Source organism: Oryctolagus cuniculus, chromosome X (assembly GCF_051225735.1).
Source record: "Oryctolagus cuniculus isolate XC-2025 breed Fujian yellow rabbit chromosome X, ASM5122573v1, whole genome shotgun sequence".
NCBI classification, from domain to species: Eukaryota; Metazoa; Chordata; class Mammalia; order Lagomorpha; family Leporidae; genus Oryctolagus; species Oryctolagus cuniculus.
In genome coordinates, this window is record NC_142888.1 from 66,378,745 (window position 1) to 66,401,066 (window position 22,322).

General features: G+C 39.4%; 1 protein-coding gene across 2 annotated transcripts in view; it reads left to right on the forward strand.

Annotated features, from left to right (window-relative positions):
- RPS6KA6 (ribosomal protein S6 kinase A6) overlaps positions 1-22,322 on the forward strand; it is a 145,279-nt gene that overhangs the window by 13,910 nt on the left and 109,047 nt on the right. For both annotated transcript variants that reach the window (XM_070066736.2, XM_070066735.2), the window contains exon 2: positions 15,947-16,006. In XM_070066736.2, the coding sequence (XP_069922837.1) occupies positions 15,962-16,006 (45 nt within the window). In that variant the 5' untranslated portion in view covers positions 15,947-15,961. The remainder of the gene's footprint in view (positions 1-15,946; positions 16,007-22,322) is intronic.

A 22,322-nucleotide genomic window follows, 5' to 3' on the forward strand; every position in this document is an offset into this window, starting at 1 on the left:
AAAAAAATCTTTTTCTGGTTGTGTTGATTTTTTTTTAAAGATTTTATTTATTTGAAAGTGAGAGTTGCACAGTGAGAGCAGAGGCAGAGAGAGAGAGAGAGAGAGAGAGAGAGAGAGAGAGATCTTTCATCTGATGGTTCACTCCCCAATTGACCGCAATAGCCAGAGCTGGGCCGATCTGAAACCAGGAGCCAGGAGCTTCTTCCAGGTCTCCCATGCGGGTGCAGGGGCCCAAGCACTTGGGCCGTTTTCTACTGCTTTCCCAGGCCATAGCAGAGAGCTGGATCGGAAGAGGAGCAGCTGGGACTAGAACCAGCGCCCATATGGGATGCTGGCGCTTCAGGCCAGGTTGTTAACCTGCTGCGCCACAGCTCTAGCCCTGGTGTTGGTATTTTAATTCCATACTCCTGTGGTGTTATAGATTTACTGATGGATCTTTCCCTTTCTTGCTTTTTAAAAATATTAATAGCTGATTTTTTCTATTAAGATAAGCTGTCAAGAAAGTAGAATCTTTTTTTTTTTTGACAGGCAGAGTTAGCCAGTGAGAGAGAGAGAGAGAGAGAGAGAGAAAGAAAGGTCTTCCTTTTCCATTGGTTCACCCCCAAATGGCTGCTACAGCTGGCACGCTGCGCCAATCTGAAGCCAGGAGCCAGGTGCTTCCTCCTGGTCTCCCATGCGGGTGCAGGGCCCAAGCACTTGGGCCATCCTCTACTGCCTTCCTGGGCCACAGCAGAGAGCTGGACTGGAAGAGGAGCAAGCAGGACAGAATCCAGTGCCCCAACCGGGACTAGAACCTGGGGTGCTGGCGCCATAGGCTGAGGATTAGTCAAGTGAGCCGCGGCACTGGCCAAGAAAGTAGAATCTTAAATATATGTATGGCAATTCAATTTTTGCCTTACTTTACATAGCTCCTCTTGTCATTAAATTGTAGAAGATTACTGTGTTTAGAATATGTCTGTATTGATTTTATTTAGTATTCTTTTTTAAAGATTTATTTATTTATTTGAAAGGCAGAGTTACAGAGATACAGAGAGGCCGAGGGAGACAGAGAAGGGTCTTCTATCCGCTGTTTTACTCTCCAAATGGCTGCAATGGTTGGAGCTGGGCTGATCCGAAGCCAGGAGCCAAGAGTTTCTTCTGTGTCTCCTATGCGGGTGCAAGGTCCCAAATGCTTGGGCCATCTTCTATTGCTTTCCCAGGCAACAGCAGAGAGCTGGATTGGAAGAGGTGCAGCTGGGACTAGAACTGGGACTAGAACTAGCCCATATGGGATGTTGGCACGCAGGCGGGAGATTAACCTACTCACCACAGTGCTAGCCCCTTATTTAGTATTATTCTATAATAGTTTTTGCCCCATGGGGAAAAAAAAACATTTACTTTTACTAATGAATTGCTTTCAAATTTGGGTTTCTTAGTGCTTTGGACTTGCTAGAGGTTTCTGGAGACTGCTTTTCTAGGTTATAAAGGCATCTTCAGGTTGCTGATGATAGTTCTTAATTCAGTGATGTTTGATTTTGGAAATTTCCACTTGAAATTTGCTGAAGTATATGAATATGCTGAAATTATGACAGAGAACATAAATGGCTATTATAATAATAGCAGTAGAAGTTTGAAATTATGCTTATTCTCATTTTCATAATGAAGTTCTTCAGAACCTGGATAACAAGCTGAACAAAGGCTTATGTGACTCATTTTAGCAGATACATATGAGAAGTTTCTGGGAAACATGGGCTTGATTAGACAACAATAAGGCTGACTTCAGCCCTTTTAATTTAAGCTATTAGACTCTATGTTGCAGAAATATTGTTAGGAGTACCAGGGCAGAAGGCTGACACTGTAGTATAGTGGGTAAAGCCACTGCCTGTGACACTGGCATCCCATGTGGGTGATGGTTCGAGTCCTGGCTATTCCAGTTCTGATCCACTGCATGCTAATGGCCTTGGAAAAGCAGTGAAAGATGGCCCAAGTGTTTGGGCCCCTGCCTCCTCTGTGGGAGACCTGGATAAAGCTCCTTGCTCCTGGCTTCAGCTTGGCTCCACCCTAACTGTTGTGGCCATCTGAGACATCTCTCTGTCTTTCTCTCCTTCTCTCTCTATCTCTCCCTCTCTATTTAACTCTGCCTTTCAAATAAATTAGAAATAAATAAGTAAATCTAAAAAAATCTCGACTACCAGGGAATGGTTATTTTTCTAGGAATAATAGCAAGATAGTGATGTTTAAATTAGGGTGGTGTTTTGAAAACTTGTAAAAATTAGATAAATCTTATGGATTGAGAGTCATTGTTTAATTAGTTTGAGAGAAATATAAGTATCATCATTACTTCAGTTTTACATCCTTAGATTCTACATTCTTTGAAAGTAGTATACTTTAAGTTATTTAAAATCCTTTTAACAATGAGTAAAAGTGATGTGAATATTATTACCCATTAATCTCTTATTAGAATTAACGGTTTCTAAAGTAATGTACTCACCCTTCTGCCTTCAGGGATGTGTATTTGCAAGTTTCTGCCAATAACATTCTGGTATCTTATAAGTATTCAAAATGCATGAAGAAAAGGGATCAATTTTGGTGACCTTTTTAAAAAGGTTACAAAGATACAAGGGAGAAATTTTTTTTAAAAGATTTTATTTATTTATTTGAGAGGTAGAGTTATAGACAGTGAGAGGGAGAGACAGAGAGAAAGATCTTCTGTCCGCTGGTTCACTCCCCAAATGGCCTCAACGGCTGGAGCTATGCCGATCCGAAGCCAGGAGCCAGGAGCCAGGAGCCAGGAGCCAGGAGCCAGGAGCTTCTTCCAGGTCTCCCACGCAGGTTCAGGGGCCCAAGCACTTGGGCCATCCTCCACTGTTTTCCCAGGCCATAGCAGAGAGCCAGATGGGAAGTGGAGCAGCCGGGACTAGAACCAGCGCCCATATGGGATGCCAGCGCTGCAGGCAGAGGCAGGCGTAAGATTAACCTACTGCGCCACAGCGCTGGCCCCAGGAGAAATTGTTAATTTTAAATTTATTTATTTACTTGAGAGGTAAAGTTACAGACACAGAGGTAGAGGTCTTCCATCAGCTGGTTCACTCCCCAAATTGCCGCAGTGGCTGGAGCTGGGCTGATCTGAAGCCAGTAGCCAGGAGCTTCCCCCGAGTGCTCCACGTGGGTACAGGGTCTCCCAAGTGGGTGCAGAGTCTCCCATGTGGGTGCAGGGGCCCAGGACTTGGGCCATCTTCTACTGCTTTCCCAGGCCATAGCAGAGAGCTGGATCAGAAGTGGAGCAGCTGGGACTTGAACTGGTGCCCATATGGGATGCTCGAGCTGCAGGTGGAGGCTTAGCTGACTATGCCACAGCGCCGGCTCCCTCCACAGCCTTTTAAATCCCCTTTAGAATGACATCGTCACTAATCTGAAATCTGAAATACTCCAAAGTCTGAACCTTTTTAAGTACCAACATGATTCCACCAAGTAGAAAATGCCACATCTAATCTCTTATGACAGGTCACAGTCAGAACACAGACACTCTAAAATTATTATACAAAATTACTTTCAGACCATGTGTATAAGGTGAATTTTGTTTTTAGACATGAGTCTGAAAGCCAAGGTAGCCTATTATGTATATGCAGATATTCAAAAATTCAAACATATCCATAATCTGGAATACTTTTGGGTATGGCATATACTTTAGGGTATGGGGTATTCAGCCTGTATTTATCTTTCTGTGTTTGGGTTATTTTATTTAACATAATGTTCTCCAGGCTTATTCATGACAAAATTTCATTCTTTTTATGGCTGAATAGTACTACATTGTATATATATGGTCACATTTTCTTTATTCACTCATCTTTTGATGGATGCTCAGATTGATTCCATATATTGGCTATTGTGAAAAGTGCTGCAATGAACACAGGAGTGCAGGTACTCTGACATACTGATTTTGTTTTCTTTGGATTTATAGTAATGGGCTGTGTAAGGATTTGGTTATGATGGACTGTATGGATGATGGAGGTCCCATAAGATTATATTGACTGGTGACGCTATAACCATTTAGTTTTTAAGTGCACTTTGTGATGTTCATACAATAATAAAATTTTATAACAACACACTTCTTGGACTGTATCCTATTGTTAATTGATTTTTGATTGTATACCTAGTAGTGGGAATGCTGGATCTTATGGTTGTGCTGTTTTTAAATTTGGGGGGAACTTCCTTATTGTTTGTTTTTTAAGATTTATTTATTTATTTGAAAGGCAGAGTTAGAGGAAGAGATAGGGAAATATTCGATTTGCTGGTTAACTCCCCAAATGGTGCCCTGGTCAAAGCCAGAAACCAGAGCTTCCTCTGGGTCTCCCACATGGGTCCGGGGGGCCCAAGTACTTGGGCCATCCTCTGCTGCTTTCCCAGGTGTATTAGCAGGAAATGGACTGGGAGTAGGGCAGCTGTGATTCAAACAGGCACCCATATGGGATGCTGGCATCACAGGCGATGGCTTAGCCTGCTTCACCAAAACACCAGTCCCTCTTTACTGTTTTTTTTTTTAATATTTATTTGTTTATTTGAAAGGCAGAATTACAGAATGAGAGAGGGAGAGAGAGAGAGAGAGAGGTAGGTCTTCCAACCATTGGTTCACTCCCCAGATGGCCACAGAGGCCGAAGCTACTCCGATTTGAAGCCAGGAGCTTCCTCCAGGTGTCCCACGAGGGCGCAGGGCCCAAGCACTTGGTCTATCTTCCACTGCTTTCCCAGGCCATAGCAGAGAGCTGTATTGGAAGTGGAGCAGCTGGGACTCAAACTGGTGCCCATATGGGATGCCGGCACTGCAGGTGGTGGCTTTACCTGCTATGCTACAGTGCCAGCCTCTCTTTACTGTTTTTAGTAATGGGTATACTCACCTTTGGTGAAGCATTAACAAAAATGTTTGATATACTTCAATGTGTATTCTGTGTTTTGACAGAGAAACATTCCTATATTAGGTTGGGCATTTATTAAGCTCATGCTGGACAGGTGCTTTGGGAACCCTATGTTAACCCTGACAACCCTAGGTTTCTTATTATTACAGTTGAAGAAACTGACACTAAGAAAGTTTAGGGAACTTTCCCAAAACAGTAGAAGTGGAGCTTTAGAATTGGATCAAGGTCTACTTGACACCAAAGCATTGCTCTTTTCATGATACTACTTACTACTTGTACCTCAAGAAAAAAAGCACAGTAACTGGCCTCAAGAATATTTAAATCTAGATGTACATGACAAGATATTTATATGATACAGTGAAATTATTATTTTAACATTAAAATTTTTATTGTTTTAAATGAACACAAATCTACCATCTTGTTTTCTCAAATTTACAGCTCAATAATGTTAAGTAGTTTCATATTGTTGTACCATTAATCTGCATATCTCTTCTTGAAAAACTGAAACTTTTTTTAAGATTTATTTTATTTATTTGAAAGGCACCATTACAGAGAGAGAGGGAGGGAGATCTCTTCCTTCCAGTGGTTCACTCTCCAGGTGGGCCAGACAAAAGCCAGGAGCCAGGAGCTTCTTCCACGTCTCCCACATGGATTCAGGGGTCCAAGCACTTGAACCATCTTCTGCTGCTTTCCCAGGCACAATAGCAGGGAGCTGGATGGGAAATGAGCAGCTGGGACTCAAACTGGAGCAGACTTTACCTGCTACGCCACAACACCGGCCCCCAAAACTCCTAATTTTTGCTTTTCCCCAGTCCTTAGCAATCACCATTCTACTTTTTATCTCTATAAATTTGATTACTCTAGCTGCATCATGTGAATAGAATCCTAAAATCTCTTTTGACTGAATTATTTCACTTAGCATAATGCCTTCAAGGCTCATCCATGTTGTGACACATGTCAGAATTTCTTTCTCTTTTAAGGCTGAATATTCCATTATGTGTACTATGTATGTACAATGTTTTATTTATTTATTTATTTATCTGTTGATAGACATTTGGGTTGCTTAAAATATTTTGACCACTGTGAATATGCTGCTGTGAACAGTATGTACAAAAGTTTTCAAATATCTCTTTGAGACCATGCTTTCAATTCATGTGGGTCTGCATACAGAAGTTAATTGCTGGATCATATGATAATTCTATTAAACATTTTTTGAGGAACAGCCATATTGTTTGTCATAGTGCAGTTGCCAACAACAATGTACAAAGGTTCCAGTTTCCCTACATCCTCACCTATGGTGGAATTATTTTGAAAAGTGAATTCCAGGGGCTGGCACTATGGTGTAATGGGTCTTTGCCTATGGCACCGGCATCCCATATGGGTGCTGGTTCAAGTCTCAGCTGTTCCTCTTCCAATCAAGCTCTCTGCTATGGCCTGGGAAAGCAGTAGAAGATGGCCCAAGTGCTTGGGCCCCTGCACCCACATGGGAGACCCAGAAGAACCCACATGGCTCCTGGCTTTGGATCGGTCCAGTTCTGGCCATTACAGCCATTTGGGGAGTGAACCAGTGGATGGAAGACCTTTCTCTCTATCTCACCTTCTCTCTGTCTGTAACTCTGCCTTTCAAATAAATAAGTAAAATCTTTTAAAAAAGAAAAGTAAATTCCAAGATATGTTATGGGTTTAATATACATTGCACTTTTATCTTCTGCATTTTTCATAGCAACAGAGCTGTGCCATTGATAATTCATATACAGAGGGTAACTCTTAAGACATTGAAATACCCCTGACTATTTAGAGGGTATGAAATTATATTCTCTAGGGTCTGGCATTGTGGCCCAACAGATAAAGCTACCACCTGTGATGCTGGCATCCCATATAGTCATTTGTTTCTTGCCCTGGTTGCTCCACCTGCAGTCCTGTTTCCTGCTAATGTGCCTGAGAAAGCAGTGGAAAATGGTCTGAGTGCTTGGGCCTCTGCCACCCATGTAGGAGACCTGGATTGAAACTCCTGGTTTTGGCCTTTCCCACCCCTGGCCGTTTCAGATATTTGGGGAGTGAACCAGGGAATGAAATCAGTCAATCTCTCTGTCTCTCTGTCTCTGTCTCTGTCTCTCTCTCTCCCCAACTCTGCCTTTCAAATAAATATGTAAGTCTTAAAAAAGAAGTTAGATTCTCTATAAAGTACTTATTAAGTTAGTAATAGATTTTTTCAGGAAGCAGGATGAAAGAAGAAAAACACAACTGCTCCATCTTATATTAATTAAAACAGAAATTAGGGGTTGGCATTGTGGTGTATTAAGTAAAGCCACTGACTGCAAAGCTGGCATGTCACATGGCTCTGGTTTGTGTCCTACTTGCTCCATTTCTCATCAACTCCCTGTTAATGCACCTGGAAAAGTAGTGGAAGATGATCCAAGTGCTTGGGCTCCTGCCACCTGTTTTGGAGATCCTGATGAAGCTCCTGGCTCCTGGCTTCATCCTGGTCCAGTCCTGGCTGTTGTGGCCATTTGGGGAGTGAAAAAGTAGATGGAAGATATCTCTTTCTCTGCCTCTCCATATCTCTCTCTGTCTCTGCCTTTCAAATAAATATTTTTTAAGATTTATTTATTTATTTGAAAGGCAGAGTTACAGAGAGGCAGAGGCAGAGAAAGAGAGAGAGAAAGAGGTCTTCCATCCACTGGTTCACTCCCCAGGTGGCCACAAAGGCTGGAGCTGTGCTAATTTGAAGCCAGGAGCCAGGAGCTTCTTCTGGGTCTCCCACGCGGGTGCAGGGGCCCAAGTACTTGGGCCATCTTCTACTGCTTTCACAGGCCATAGCAGAAAGCTGGATCGGAAGTGGAGCAGCCGGGACTCGAACTGGTGCCCATGTGGGATGCTGGCGCTGCAGGCTGGGTATAACCTGCTGTGCCACAGTGCCCACCCCAAATAAATAAACTTTTAAATATACTACCAAAATTAATTAGGTAGCCCTATTGGTCAAACATTTTGTTTAATAGAAATTTGGTTCTACTTGGCATTTTCCTAGCTCATTTACTAGCGTATGATTTACCATGTCCTGTGTACCAAATAAGAGCAAAGACATGAGTTTAATAAATAAATTTTAAAGGTATTAACTGTAAAATTTATTGCTAGAAAGTCTGTTTTAGGGTGGAATTTTATTTTGTTTACATTTTAATTATTATCATTGTGTTACATCAGTTTACAGTTTATTACAGAGAGTGTGTATGTGCTCCTTTCTGTTGTTTCACTACTCAAATGCCTGCAATGGCCCTGGGCTGGGAGCTGAAGCTAAAAGCTGGAAAACAGTCCAGGTTTCTCAGGTGGGTGGCAGCAACCCAGTCACTTGAGCCATCATCAGGTGCCTTCCAGGGTGTGCATTGGCAGGAAGCTGCAGTCAGGAGCCAGAGCTTGGAATGGAATCCATGCAGTATGGAAAGTGAGTGTCTTAACTGACATTTCAGGCACTAGGCTGAATAATTAATTGCCCCTATGGAGAACTTTAAACTACAGACACTACCAGTCATGTTGATTGTATTGTCTCTTGCTGTATAAAAAATTATCACAAATTCAACAGCCTAAACAATGGCACATTTATTATTTCACATTTTCTATGGTCAGGAATCTGGGCATGGCTAAACCAGGTCCTCTGGGGCCCACGAAAGCTATAATCAGGGCAAAGCTCAGTCTCAGAGCTTTGCCAAGGTTGGCTCTCCTTCGTTCTTATTTGGAGGCTGGACTGGAGAAGAATCAGCTTCATAATTCTCTCTGATTCTTGTCTGAATTCCATTCCTTGTGGTTATGGTACTGAAATCCCTAACTCCTTTTTGGGTGTTGACTGAAGACCACTTTTGTAGCTCCTCAGGGTTGCCTGTAGCTTCTAGAGACTTACAAGAGAATTTTGATAGACTTACAAGAGAATTTTGATATGTGGGTATCTTCTACATGACCACCTAATTCAATGAAGCCAATTCAGTCAGTGCTCAAGTTTCTAGTGTATTACATGCCATAATGTAGTCACAGAAGTGAAATCCCATCACCTTTACTATATTCTGTGTGGAATCCAGCCACAGGTAGTGTTCATACTGAAGGGGGCAGGGGATTTTCCAACAACAAGAAATGAGAATCAGAGAAGCCCATTTTATTTTCTGTCCACCACACTGAACAACTGGGAAGCTTCATTCTGTTTTATTTTGTCATGGGCTTCATTCATTCTACAAATATAGACCTTTATTCTAGGTAGACGTGGACTCACCTCTAAATTTAATTTGTTCTAGTTATTAAAATAAAGTAAAAAAATTGAACTCTTTACCAAAAGCTGTCAATGACTAACTTATAACATGAACCTTGAAAGATGAAGTTTTCTTTAAGAATGTCAACTTGTTAAATTTATTTTTGACATTAGGTATTGTACAAATATAGTGATTTAGTTTATTAAGTGGATTTTCCAGCGAGTCCTGGAAACTACTTGAAAACTTATAATACTGTCAAATTTGTTGTGAAAATTGGTGCCTTATGTATTTTTTAAAAAGATTTTACTTATTTATTTGAGAGGTAGAGTTACAGACAGTGAGAGGGAGAGACAGAGAGAAAGGTCTTCCTTCTGCTGGTTCATTCCCCAAATGGCTGCAATGGCCGGAGCTATGTCAATCTGAAGCCAGGAGCCAGGAGCTTCTTCTGGGTCTCCCACGTGGGTACAGGGGCCAAAGGACTTGGACCATCTTCTGCTGCTTTCTCAGGCCATAGCAGAGAGCTGGATTGGAAAAGGAGCAGCCGTGACTAGAACTGGTGGCCGGATGGGATGCCAGCACCCCAGGCAGAGGATTAACCTACTGCACCCCGGTGCTAGACCCTGCCTTGTGTATGTTTTGTTAATGATTTAAATAACTCATATTTCTTCTCACTTTCTCTCTAGTTCTTTCTTATTTGTGCAAACTCTACTCCCTTCTTCAGTATATTTTTCAGTGTCAAGCCATGTGCTCTATTAAATCACTCCTGTTTATAACACTGAGGAACAGGTGTATGTATCATAGAAGCATGACCAAATAACAGTAAGCCCTTTTATAAAACTGTATGTATTTATGTATTCACTTTCCCACATCACATCCAATTCTAAGCATCTGAAGGGGTAAAATATTTTCTTCTTTCTCATTTCAATTTTCCTTGATGAGCTGTTTTTGTCAGTAGTAAGAAAAGTGATAGATTTGAAGTGAACTATATGATTTTTCTGAGATCAAGTGAGTATAGCAATTCAATTTAGTATATCTCTCTAGAATATTTGGAAGTGACTTATTTAATTATTTTTAATATAGTCAAAATAATTTAAAAGCTTTCTTTACTAGGCTGTTGGTCAGAATCTATTCACTTGGGTTTTGGAGTATCTGAATAAGTTACCCCTACCTTTATACTTGTTGATAAGCTTTCCAGAATCTTCTACAGAAAATGATTTCAACCTTATTTGATACTTAATTTGGAAAAATAACATATTTGCTTATCTTTTCATACTATAAATTTTGTTTTTGAAATAAAATGTATTGAGAATTCTGAAAATAATTGTTTTCATATGGGTGAAAATGACTTAAAATTTTAGTATCATTGAATACCATGCTCATCCATAGGAATTAATATTTTATATTGAAAACTTGGTACCTTGAAAGTACTTGAGGTAGGAGTTAGTGGAGTGTTCTGTTTTTAAAGGCCGTTTCTGGTGACTGAAATGATTTCCAGGATAGTGTGATCTTTTTGACTCATTCAGATTCATTTTATTTCTAGTTCCTTCAGCCCCACAGCTTCATGATAAATTAGTCATAAGTGATATGAGTAGGACGTAACCAGTAACTAGGTAACAGAGGAAAGCAGTATTTTCTTTTTATATGGATAATTCTTTTTCTGTTCTTTTTATGCATAATCTTTTTTTCTGTGGATAATCCTGAGAGTCATTTTATAGTAAAATTTTAATTACAGAATTCTGTCTTCATGTTGGTTTCTGGACTGTTTTGGTGAATATTCTTTGTACATGTTAATGGTCAACCTGTTTTTTTTTTATCCCTTATAGTTTACCTGTTCTTTTGGGGTAAGATGGTATATGGTGGTGCCATTTATTGAAATTAATAACCATGGAGGAAGAGTAGACTTGGACAGAGGGTTACTAAATCCTTTCTGTGTTGGTTATTTTTGAGAGATTTTTGAGACATCTGAGATAAACAAGTGGAAATGTCAAGTGCGGAGTTGAATATATGGATCGGGAGCTTGAAAGAGTAGTCTCTGAGTAAATGGAATCATTTCAGTAAATTAACTGTCTGAGGAGACAACATGGGGTGAGATGAGAAGGTGACCCTAGTCCATTTTCTGATGAGTTACTGCTTTTCATGGATATCGAAAAAGAACTTCCAAAGAAATTGGAATAAAAGAAAATAAATGTCACAGAAGCCAAATACTCAAATAGAAAATAATGGATAATGGATAATGATTGATGGATTTGTTAGCAAAGTTGACATAATTGGTGACTTTATTTGGTGTTCGTTAGGCCTTTTTTTAGAAGAATAATTTTAGTTAAATAATGGTAATTTACTTTTTAATAAGTTGATTGAAAAATTTTCATACAGTTAAATTCAGTCTTTATCATGTACAGTTCTGAGATTATACAAAGAATTGTGTAAACATCATCTCAATCAAGAAGAATAGTTTCATCACCTTCAACACACACAGTTCCTATGAAGTGCCTTTTTGTAGTCAAGCTATTCCATGAGTCCTATCCCCCAACAACCACTAGTCTCTTCTTCATCCTTTAGAGTTTTACCTTTTCCATAATTCATATATATGGAATCATATAGTATGTAGCCTTGTGAATCTAGCTTATTTACAATTATATATTTGAAATCATCCGTGTTGTGTGTGTCAATAATTGTTTTTATTGCTGTGTAGTAATCCCCTTCTTCTACCCTACCCCAACCCTTCCCACTCTCCACCTTCACCCCCTGAAAACCAATGACTTGAATTTTTTTCATGTGGTTCTTCCTTTTTCAGAATGTCATGTAGATGGAGTCATGCAAAATTTAACCTCTTGTATTTGGCTTTCAGTTACTAAAATGCTTTTAAGATTCATCCATGTTGTTAGAAAAAGCAATAATTCTGTCATTTTTACTGATGAGTAGCCACTCACTAGGTGAATGAAATGGATCATTTCCACTTTATGACATTTATGAATAAAGCTGCTGTTAGCATTCATGTGCACAGTTATGTGTTAATATGTTTCCATTTATCCCAGAGAGGTGTTTTCCGCTGTTTTCTGGCCTCCATGATTTTTCAAGAGAAATCTGCAGTCATTCAATTTGATGTTCCCCTTTATGTAATGTGCTGTTTTTCTCTCATTCTCTTTAGGAATGTTCCCATTTTTCATTTGGTTAAAAATAGTTTAAGATATATTTTGAGGTGGCTTTCCTTAATTTTATCCTGCTTGGGGTTCACCGAGCTGCTTCGAGCTTCTTGAAACTGTAAATTTAAATCTCTCACTAAATTTGGCAGAAATTCAGCCATTTTTTTTAAAAAAAGATTTATTTTATTTATTTGAAAGACAGTTACAGAGAGAGGTAGAGCCAGAGAGAGAGAGAAAGATCTTCCATCTGCTGATTCACTCCCCAAATGACTGCAATGGCCAGAGCTGTGTTGATCCAAAGTCAAGAGACAGGAGGTTCTTCCAGGTCTCCCACATGGGTACAGGGGCCCAAGCACTTGGACCATCTTCTACTGTTTTCCCAGGCCATAACAAAGAAGGGGAGCAGCTGGGACTCGAACCAGCGCCTGCATGGGATGCCAGCCCTGCAGGCTGGGGCTTTAACCCACTGTGCCACAGTGCCAGCCCATTGTTTCTTTTCTAAAAACAGCTTTATTGAGATATAATTCACTTGACATATAAATATACCCATTCAAAATGTATGTTTTAGTGTTTTATCATATTTACAAGTATGTACAACCATTACCACAATTTTAGAAGTTTTTCAACACAGTAAAAAGGAGCCTGTACCCTTTATCAGTCAACCTCATCTCCCTATACTTTAGCCCTAAGAAACCACTAATGTTTATGTCTTTATAGATTTACCAGTTCTTGACCTTTCATCTGAGTGGAATTGCTTTATTTTTTTTTTAATTCTTGTTTCTAGGATTTCTTTTTCTTTTTCTTTCTTTATTTTTTTTAAAAATTTATTTGACAGAGTTATAGACAGTGAGAGAGAGACAGAAAGGTCTTCCTTCCGTTGGTTTACTCCCCAAATGGCTGCTACAACCGGTGCTGCGCCGATCCGAAGCCAGGAGCCAGGTGCCTCCTCCTGGTCTCCCGTGCGGGTGCAGGGGCCCAAGTACTTGGGCCATCCTCCACTGCCCTCCCAGGCCACAGCAGAGAGCTGGACTGGAAGAGGAGCAATCGGGACTAGAACCCGGCGCCCATATGGGATGCTGGTGCTGCAGGCGGAGGATTAACCAAGTGAGCCATGGCGCCAGCCTCTAGGATGTTAATGATAAGAATTTTAACTATCTGATATTTGCCCATGTCTCTGAGACTCTGTTTTTACTCATTTACACTATCTTCATATTAGGTGATTTCTATTTATCTGTGTTCTGTTTATTTCCCCTGCCATCTTCATTTTTTCATTGAATCTATCTAGTATTAAAATTTTCACATAATTTTTAGTTCTAGAATCTTTTACATTTTATTGTTTTTAGAGTTTCTGTTTCTTTGCTGATAATTTTTTTATTCTGTTCTAGTGTGTTTATTTTTTTTCTGAAGAGTGTATTTATAATAGCTGCTTTAAAGTGTTTGTCAGATCTTTCAACATTGGAGTCAGCCTGGAATTGATACTTGTTTTTGTTTGTTTGGTTCAATAGGCAATCTACTTGGTTAAGTTCAAACTTCCCTGTTCTGCCTTACCCTTTCTGCGTAATGTTTCCAATGTTAATTTAGTTTTCAGAGCATTTGGGTAAGCACTCTGGATGTGCCACTCAGAGCATGTGCTAATTTAGTAATTTAGTCTGAGACTTGAGTAGTGGTTGATACTGCATTCATGTCTCAAAGCCTTTGTTATGCTTCTTTAGTTCCCTACATGTGCAGTTTGTTGTTGAGACTAAGACTTTTGTGGATTCATTGATAAACTTAACAGATCCCCTTCTTTCATTTTATTCTGTTATTTCTTCCATATTCTCCAGTTCTCAGGGGCCACTTAGCTGTTCCTGTGATCAGAAATTAGTTTATTTCAGCGTCTTGGTCTTTCTTGATGTCATAGAGCTTTGCACTATTAGGGTTGCCCTCAGGATGAAGTGATGAAGTGAAGAAGAATTAAAAAAAAAAAAAACAGGGATTACCCTTGTACTTTTCTTATCATTGGAGACTGTTTTCCTGCTTCCACTGGCCAGAGATGGATTTTCCTCTGCATCGAGCTTTGCCTTAGAGTAGGACTGAGAGTTGAAAAGGAGAAAGTGAGATAGGAAGAGAAAATTTGGGTTCTCCTTAAGTACATCTTTTCTTGGTCCTCTGTAGAAACTGGGATTTCTTTCTTTTTTTTCCATAAAGATTTATTTATTTATTTGAGAGGCAGGGTTACAGACAGAGAAAGGGAGAGAGAGATAGGAAGGTCTTCCATTCGCTGGTTCAGTCCTCATATGGCAGCTACCCCTGGGGCTGGGTCAGGCTGAAGCCAGGAGCCAGGAGCTTCATGAGGGTCTTCCACATGGGTGCAGGGGCCCAAGCTCTTAGGCTTGTCCTCCACTGCTTTCCCAGGTACATCAGCGGGGAGCAGTATCAGAAGAGGAGTGGCCGGGACACAAACAGGAACCCATATGGGATGCTGGCGCCTCAGGCAGAGCCTTAAACTACTATGCCTCAGTACCAGCCCCGAAACTGGGATTTCTTGTGGAATTTTTATTCATGCCTACAGTGCAGTTCTGTGTTTCATTCTCTCCTCAGGTCAGATACAGGAGATAAAGGTCAGAAAAAAGCCCAGGAAACTCATCTGAGTTATTTTTCAATTTTTTTTTCTCTCTTTATTTAGTCCAGTTGGTACTGTTAAGTTTCTAGAATTCTCAGGTGGTGTTTTTAGTTTGATTGATTGTGTTCTACCTGGAATTTTTAGTTTGTAATCAGGGGAGAGATAGGCTTAGTGAGCTTATTCCATTTAGGCTGTTACTAGAAGCTCTTTATACTTTTCTGTGGATTCTTAAAAATGACCAATGACCATTTTGGTATTGATTTATTTTCAAACACCTTTAATCAGTGGTTGAAAAATTTTTCTGTAGAGGAACAAATAGTAAATATTTTAGGTTTTGAAAGCATAGGATCTCTGTCACACTGCCTAACTCTGCTGTTTTAGTGTGAAAGCAGCCATCAATAATATGAAAACAAGTGAGTATGGCTACATTCCAGAAACTTTTTATACAGAAATAGAGAGGCCAGATCTGTCCCATAGGCTGTGGTTTGTGGATCTTTGACTAAAGATACATTTTGTTTTTCTTGAAATAGTGATTGAAGTGTATTATGCTGTGTATGTTGAAATAATTTTATGTTCATGGCCATTTTAATCTCTTTCATGTGGTTTATTCTTTTTTCTGTATATTATCTCATGAAATTTAATTGAAATGAATGAGGGGAGAAATATTCACAACAGTGTAAAGTTCTTTCCATCCTAATTTGCTTTGACCATATTCCCATGGAAGATGTCTTCTGTGGCATTTTTTGTGTATGTGTCATAAATATTTGGTTGGAGACAAATTTAATGAAAGTACATAGATCATATACTCAGTATGTGGTTGTCTGCCATAGCAATGCTCTAAATAATATGCAATGAAAAATAAACTCTGAAAATCAAGGATTCTTAAGGAAGTCTGGGAACCATATTAATAGTGTTCTTTTTCTAAGTGCATTCTATATGTCCTTTGTTTTTTTTTTGTTTTTCAGTAAGTGTGGATCTTGTTAGATTGTGGAGATAAATGTCTGGAGTCATGTTTTTCTTAGCTATTACTGTTGTTTTAATATTCCTGTATTTCAACTGTTGAACAATGTTTTTCAGGTAAATGGTGTTAAAATGGTTGATGAGCCAATGGAAGAGGGAGAAGCAGATTCTTGCCAGGTAAGTATTCATGTTAATTTATTAAGCAACAGTTTTGTCATATAAGGAAAGTGAATAATAGGAAAAGAAGAAAATTCTTGTCATTTGAAGACACTCAGATAAGTTGGTAATAGGAAACAAATTTTTCAATTAAAATTTTTATTTATTTGAAAGGCAGAGTGACAGAGAGAGGGGGAGAGATAAAGAGAGAAAATTTTCCATCCACTGGTTCACTCTCCTAAATGGCTGCAACAGCTGGGGCTGGGTCAGGCTGAAGCCAGTAGCTAGGAACTCTATCCTAGTCCCTCACGTGTTTGACACAGGCACAAGTGTTTGGGACATTCTCCAGTGCCTTCCCAGGCTCATTAGCACTGAGCTGTATCAGAAGCAGAGCAGCTGGGACTCAAACTGGCACTTTATTATGGGATTTGGGCAATGTAAGTAGAAGCTTACCACAGTGCTGAGCCTCATACCCAGTTATTAATAAATCAACTACAATCCAAAATATAGGACAGGTTTTCCTATAAGAAATTGTTATGCATGAAGTTTTTTAAATAGCTTTATTGAGATAAAAATTACAAAATTTACCCATTTAAGTGTAATAAATAAAATATTTCATTTAGTTATTAGATTACTTAAATACAGAATCCACTGGATGTATGTAAATAAGATTTTCTTCAACTTCCGGGTAGAAATGGGATCAAATTTGGAAATACTGAGCTACATAAACTTATATACATAGGGTGATTGTCAAATGTTTACATTTTAGTGGTTTTTTTTTTTTTTTTGGACAGGCAGAGTGGACAGTGAGAGAGAGAGAGAGAGAGAGAGAAAGGTCTTCCTTTTCCGTTGGTTAACCCCCAATGGCCGCTACGGTGATCCGAAGCCAGGAGCCAGGTGCTTTTCCTGGTCTCCCATGCGAGTGCAGGGCCCAAAGACTTGGGCCATCCTCCACTGCCTTCCCGGGCCACAGCAGAGAGCTGGACTGGAAGAGGAGCAGCCGGGACAGAATCTGGCGCCCTGACCGGGACTAGAACCCAAGGTGCTGGCACTGCAGGCGGAGGATTAGCCTATTGAGCCGCAGTGCCGGCCTACATTTTAGTTTTAATAGAAAGTAAAGTACAGTTTCTAGTGGGAAGATAGTAGAAATATATCGTGATATATGCTGATGTGATTTACTTTAAGTATCAATTTCAGTGCTTAGAAGTGGAGTCTGAAGTTTTGGAGAATAAAGGACCTAGGGTAACTTTCAGGGATTTGATTTGGTTTGTGGCCTAGGTTATGTGGATTTAACACCATGCACTTTTAGTGTATGATAGGTAAGATATTTACTATGTATCAGTACACTATATGGATGATAAGAAACAAACCATTTGTGTGTGTGTGTGTATATATATACATTTAAATATATTGGGGTAGGCGTTGTGGTACAGTGGGTTATGCTTTCATTTAGGACACCTGCATGCCATATTGAGTGCCTGGGATTGAGTATTAGCTCTGCTTTGGATCTAGTTTTCTGCGAATCAATGTCCTGGGAGTTGGTGGATAATGGCTCAAGTGCTTGGTCTTTGCTACCCATGTGGGAGACTTGGGTGGAGTTCAAGACTCCTGGCTTCAGCCTGGCTGTTGGTGGGCATTTAGGGAGTAAACCAGTAGATGGAAGATCTTTGTGTGTTTCTCTGTCACTCTGCCGTTCAAATAAAAAAAGTAATTACATTTGAAAATATTTTTATATGAGAGGTCTTCAGAAACTTAATGGAAAATACATATTATGAAAAAAAACTATGCAAGGATTTCAATTTTTTTTCACCAAAATAAACCATTAATTCTATTTTCCACAAAATTCTGAAGTATTATTGTATGTAAGAATTTTTCTTATTGTGATTGTCTTTTTCATTGTTATGTTGGCACCTGTGTATTTTTTTGTGATTGGCTTTTTAGTTTTTTTAAAGTATGGTAGGATTGTAGAGACTGCTCTTTATGCAGAGATCTTTTAGTGTTGTTTAAATTTGATCTTTAGATATGCCTATGTGACATGGTGCTATTTTGTGATTGATTTAGTCTGCCAATATATCCTTCGTTATTCTTACTTTGGATTTTCATGGTCATTTGATCTCTTTTCTTTAGTTAAAGCAAGAAAGGTGAAACAAAAAGGTTTTAGACTCCATATACTTGTATATCCAGCATGACCAGCAAAGCTGGATTATAGGCAGTCTAATCTTAAAGATTTATTGATTTATTTATTTGAAAGGTAGAGTGACAGAGAGAGGGGCGCGTGCACACACACACACACACACACTGATCTATCATATGCTTTCTTGTCCACTCCTCAAATGACTGCAGCAGCTAGATCTGGAGCAGGCTGGAACAGGGATCCAGGGACTCTCCATCCTGGTCTACCACATGGGTGACAGGGGCCTAAGCACTTGAGACAATTTCTGTCGCCTTCCAAGGTGCAATAGCAGGTAGCTGGATTTGAAGCAGAGCAGCCAGGACTGCAGCTGGCACCCCAATATGGCATGACACAATGCCCACCCTTATAGTTGTTAGACTTTTTACTATGTCTAGATTTGTTTTGAAACATTGTTCCATTTCTCAAGATAACCTTCACATTTGGTATTTATTAAGTAATAGTTCCCTGATAAAAGATATCCGATACCCCATTTCACCATCTAATCCTCTACTTTTGGTAACAATATCAAAACTAAAAGAAGTATGATATTCTTCTTTAGTAGATGGCTGACATGAGTTTCTTTCTTATATGTTGTCAAAATAAGCATAGCTGTCTTATATTCGATAGTTGATTATTTCACTTATGTTTACTTTTGAAGTGTGTATAGAGTGAATTGTAGCACAGTGGATTAAGTTCCAGCTTATGATATTGGCATTCCAAATGAGTGCTGGTTGGAGTCCTGGCTGCTCCACTTCTGATCCATCTCCCTGCTAATGGACTTGGAAAAGCAGAAGAATATGGTCCAAGTACTTGGGCCCATGTCACCTACATGGGAGACCTGGATGAAGTTCCTGACTCCTGGTTTCATCCTGGCCCAACCCTGGTTGTTGCCATCAACTTGGAGAGTGAATCTGTGGATCTTCTCTATCTCTGGGTCTCCCTCTCTCTTTGATGCTCTGATTTTCAAATAACTAAAGAAATAAGTAAATAAATTAATTAATTTAAAATATCTCATATAGAGTATTATTTACTGAAATCAAATACCTCCTAGGGTGCACATTAGCATGAACTTGGAATCAGACACAGAGCTGGGACTTCAATCCAGGCACTCCAATATGGGATGCTGGTGGCCCCTTTGGCATCTTAGCCTCTGTGCCAAATGCCTGGCCCGAAAATACATATTTTTAATGCTTATAATATATTAGGAATTTCAAAGATGATTTAGTTTACAATTCTATTCTTCGTTGATTTCATAACACAAGGTTAGCAATATGTTTAGTCACTAAATTGATTTATATTTTTATTACCCAGAAACACAAATGTTGTATTCACCTGAAAATATATATTCAATAAAGCACTATTGATTTCTTGATATTTTAAGCCCTTAAATGTTTAATTAGAAATATCATTCTTGACATAGGTCTCTGTTTTTAAAGATTGATTTATTTATTTGAAAGGCAGAGTTACAGAGAGGCAGAGGCAGAGAAAGATAGAGAGAGAGAGATCTTCCATCTGCTGGTTCACTCCTCAAATGGCTGCAATGGCCGGAGCTGAGCCGATCCGAAGCCAGGACCCAGGAGCTTCTTCCAGGTCTCCATGCGGGTGGAGGGGCCCAAGGACTTGGGCCATCTTCTACTGCTTTCCCAGACCATAGCAGAGAGGTGGATCAGAGGTGGAGCAGCTGATACTTGAACCGGCACCCATATGGGATGCCAACACTGCAGGCAGTGGCTTTACCCACTACGCCACAGCGCTGGCCCCAAGAATTCTTTTTTGTTTGTTTGTTTTTGGTTTTTTTTTTTTTTTTTTTTTTTGACAGGCAAAATTAGTGCGAGAGACAGAGAGAAAGGTCTTCCTTCTGTTGGTTCACTCCTCAAATGGCTGCTGCAGCTGGTGCGCTGCGCCGATCCAAAGCCAGGAGCCAGGTGCTTCCTCCTGGTCTCCCATGCAGGTGCAGGGCCCAAAGACTTGGGCCATCCTCCACTGCCTTCCCAGGCCACAGCAGAGAGCTGGACTGGAAAAGGAGCAGCCGGGACAGAATCTGGCGCTCCAACCGGGACTAGAACCTGGGGTGCCAGCGCCGCAGGTGGAGGATTAGCCTAGTGAGCTGTGGCGCCGACCAAGAATTCTTTTCAAACTGCTTTTTCACAAGTGCGTTTTACTTTGTTAAACTCATGGAAACTTACATAGGGAGTATTTTAAGCTGGAGATCCCTTCTGGTATGTCAGATTTTTACTTCCTGTATTAGTCTTTTTACTGTGATGAATAGTTAACCTTGTTTTGCTTCAGTATTTTTCTTTCCTTAAAATGCTGTTGTTTACTTCTGCTTTTTATTCATTTTCCTTTTTAAAAAATTTGAAGCCATTGTACTATAGATATGTAAAACTCTCAGATGAATAATTTTTTGTCTAAACACTATTGTATGGCCACTATATGGTACATTTATGCTGCACTATGAAATATGCAAAGATAAATATTGTAAATTCAGTAACATCAATTTTTATGGATATTCTGTGGTTTTCAGAGTTTTCCATTATAACAGATCTGAGATAGAAAAAGAAGATATTATTACCATTTTTTGGTGGGAGAACTAAGGAGCTGATCCTAATAAATAGAATAAAACAACCCAAGTGGGAACTGCTTTGCCACCCTTCTGCAGTTTTTAGTCATCAATAAAAAACTTTGCAAACCTAAATATTCTGCAATTCCCTTTCAGTGTATACATTATTTTGATGTGTTTAATTCACTATGGTGACTTTATTTTATTTTGACATATTATTACTGTTAGCCCTCTCTCAAATTATACTGATAATTGACTTGGTTTTTAGTAATCTTGGATTACTACATGAGAAGTGCACATCAAGATGCTCTCCCAGGTCTCTGCATATTTATTTTAACAAATCCATAACCAAATGATTCTTGGAATTTCAGAGTGATCTTTCCACCAAACTGGCCTGGCTATTCTCAAATAAGACAAATGTTGAACAGATGGATGTTGCATTATTACATAAAACCCAAGAAATTTAGGCTTTAAAAATCCCTCTTCTGTTGTTTTGACTTGTTTTCTGGAAGATGGTCCCAACAGTCCTGTGAAACTTGTAATTATAGTATATTGCTAATAAATTGTCATCAGCTCTTTCTCTTTCCGGTTAATAGGTAATGTTTTCCTTCTGACCAAATCAGTTGTCAAATGAATACAGCTCTAGTGTATTTGCCAGTTCATTAGAATGTTTTTCCAATGTTACAGCATTGTTGGCCTCTTGAATTAAGAAGAAAATAATCAGAGTCAGACATTTAGCTTTGTGGTTAAGATTTTTGCATCACACATCATATATTTGGGTTTTATACATCTTTTTAGCTCCTGAATCTGGCTTCCTGCTAATGCAGACCCTGGGAGGCAGTGATAGTGGCTTAAGTGATTTGACTTCCTGGCTTCCACCCAGCCCAGTCCCAGCCAGTGCAGGCATTTGGGAAATGAACTGGCTGGCTCTCTCTCTGTTTCTGTTTTTCTGGCTCTCAGTTTGTTTGTTTATAAATAGGTGATCACAAATTACAGAGATCAGAACATAATATTTTGGGTGTGATTGAGCCTTCATAGTTTTCATGTTGATCATTGATTACTTTGAGGTTGTAAACAAAGTATAAAACAAAACAAAACAAAAACTTATAGCCATCCTTGCCTCACATTTATCATTTGATGTAGAAAGAATAGTTGTCCCTTTTAAATCTTCTCTTGATAGTAGCAACTTTCTTTTCATAAATCAACTAATGTTGGTTACTATGGCTACCCTGACCAGTTAGTACTGATTGGGTGGCTTAGACAACAGAAATTTATTTTCTCATGATTTTGGAGTCTGTTAAGTCTGGCATCAAGGTGCCAGCAGAGTTGTTTTTCTGAGATCTCCCTCTGTAGCTTGTAGATATCTCTCTCCTCCCGGTGCCTTCTCATGATATTTCCTGTGTGTGTATGTGTCATAGCTTCCTTATAAGGACACCTTATAAGGATACCTATCATTTTTGATTAGGACCCACCCATGTGACATCATTTTATGTTAATTACCACTTTAAAGGACCTATCCCCAAATACAGTCATATTCTGAGGTACTGTTAGGATTTTGTCATATCAGTTGTGAGGCGATGTGATTTAGTTCAAAGTGTATTTTT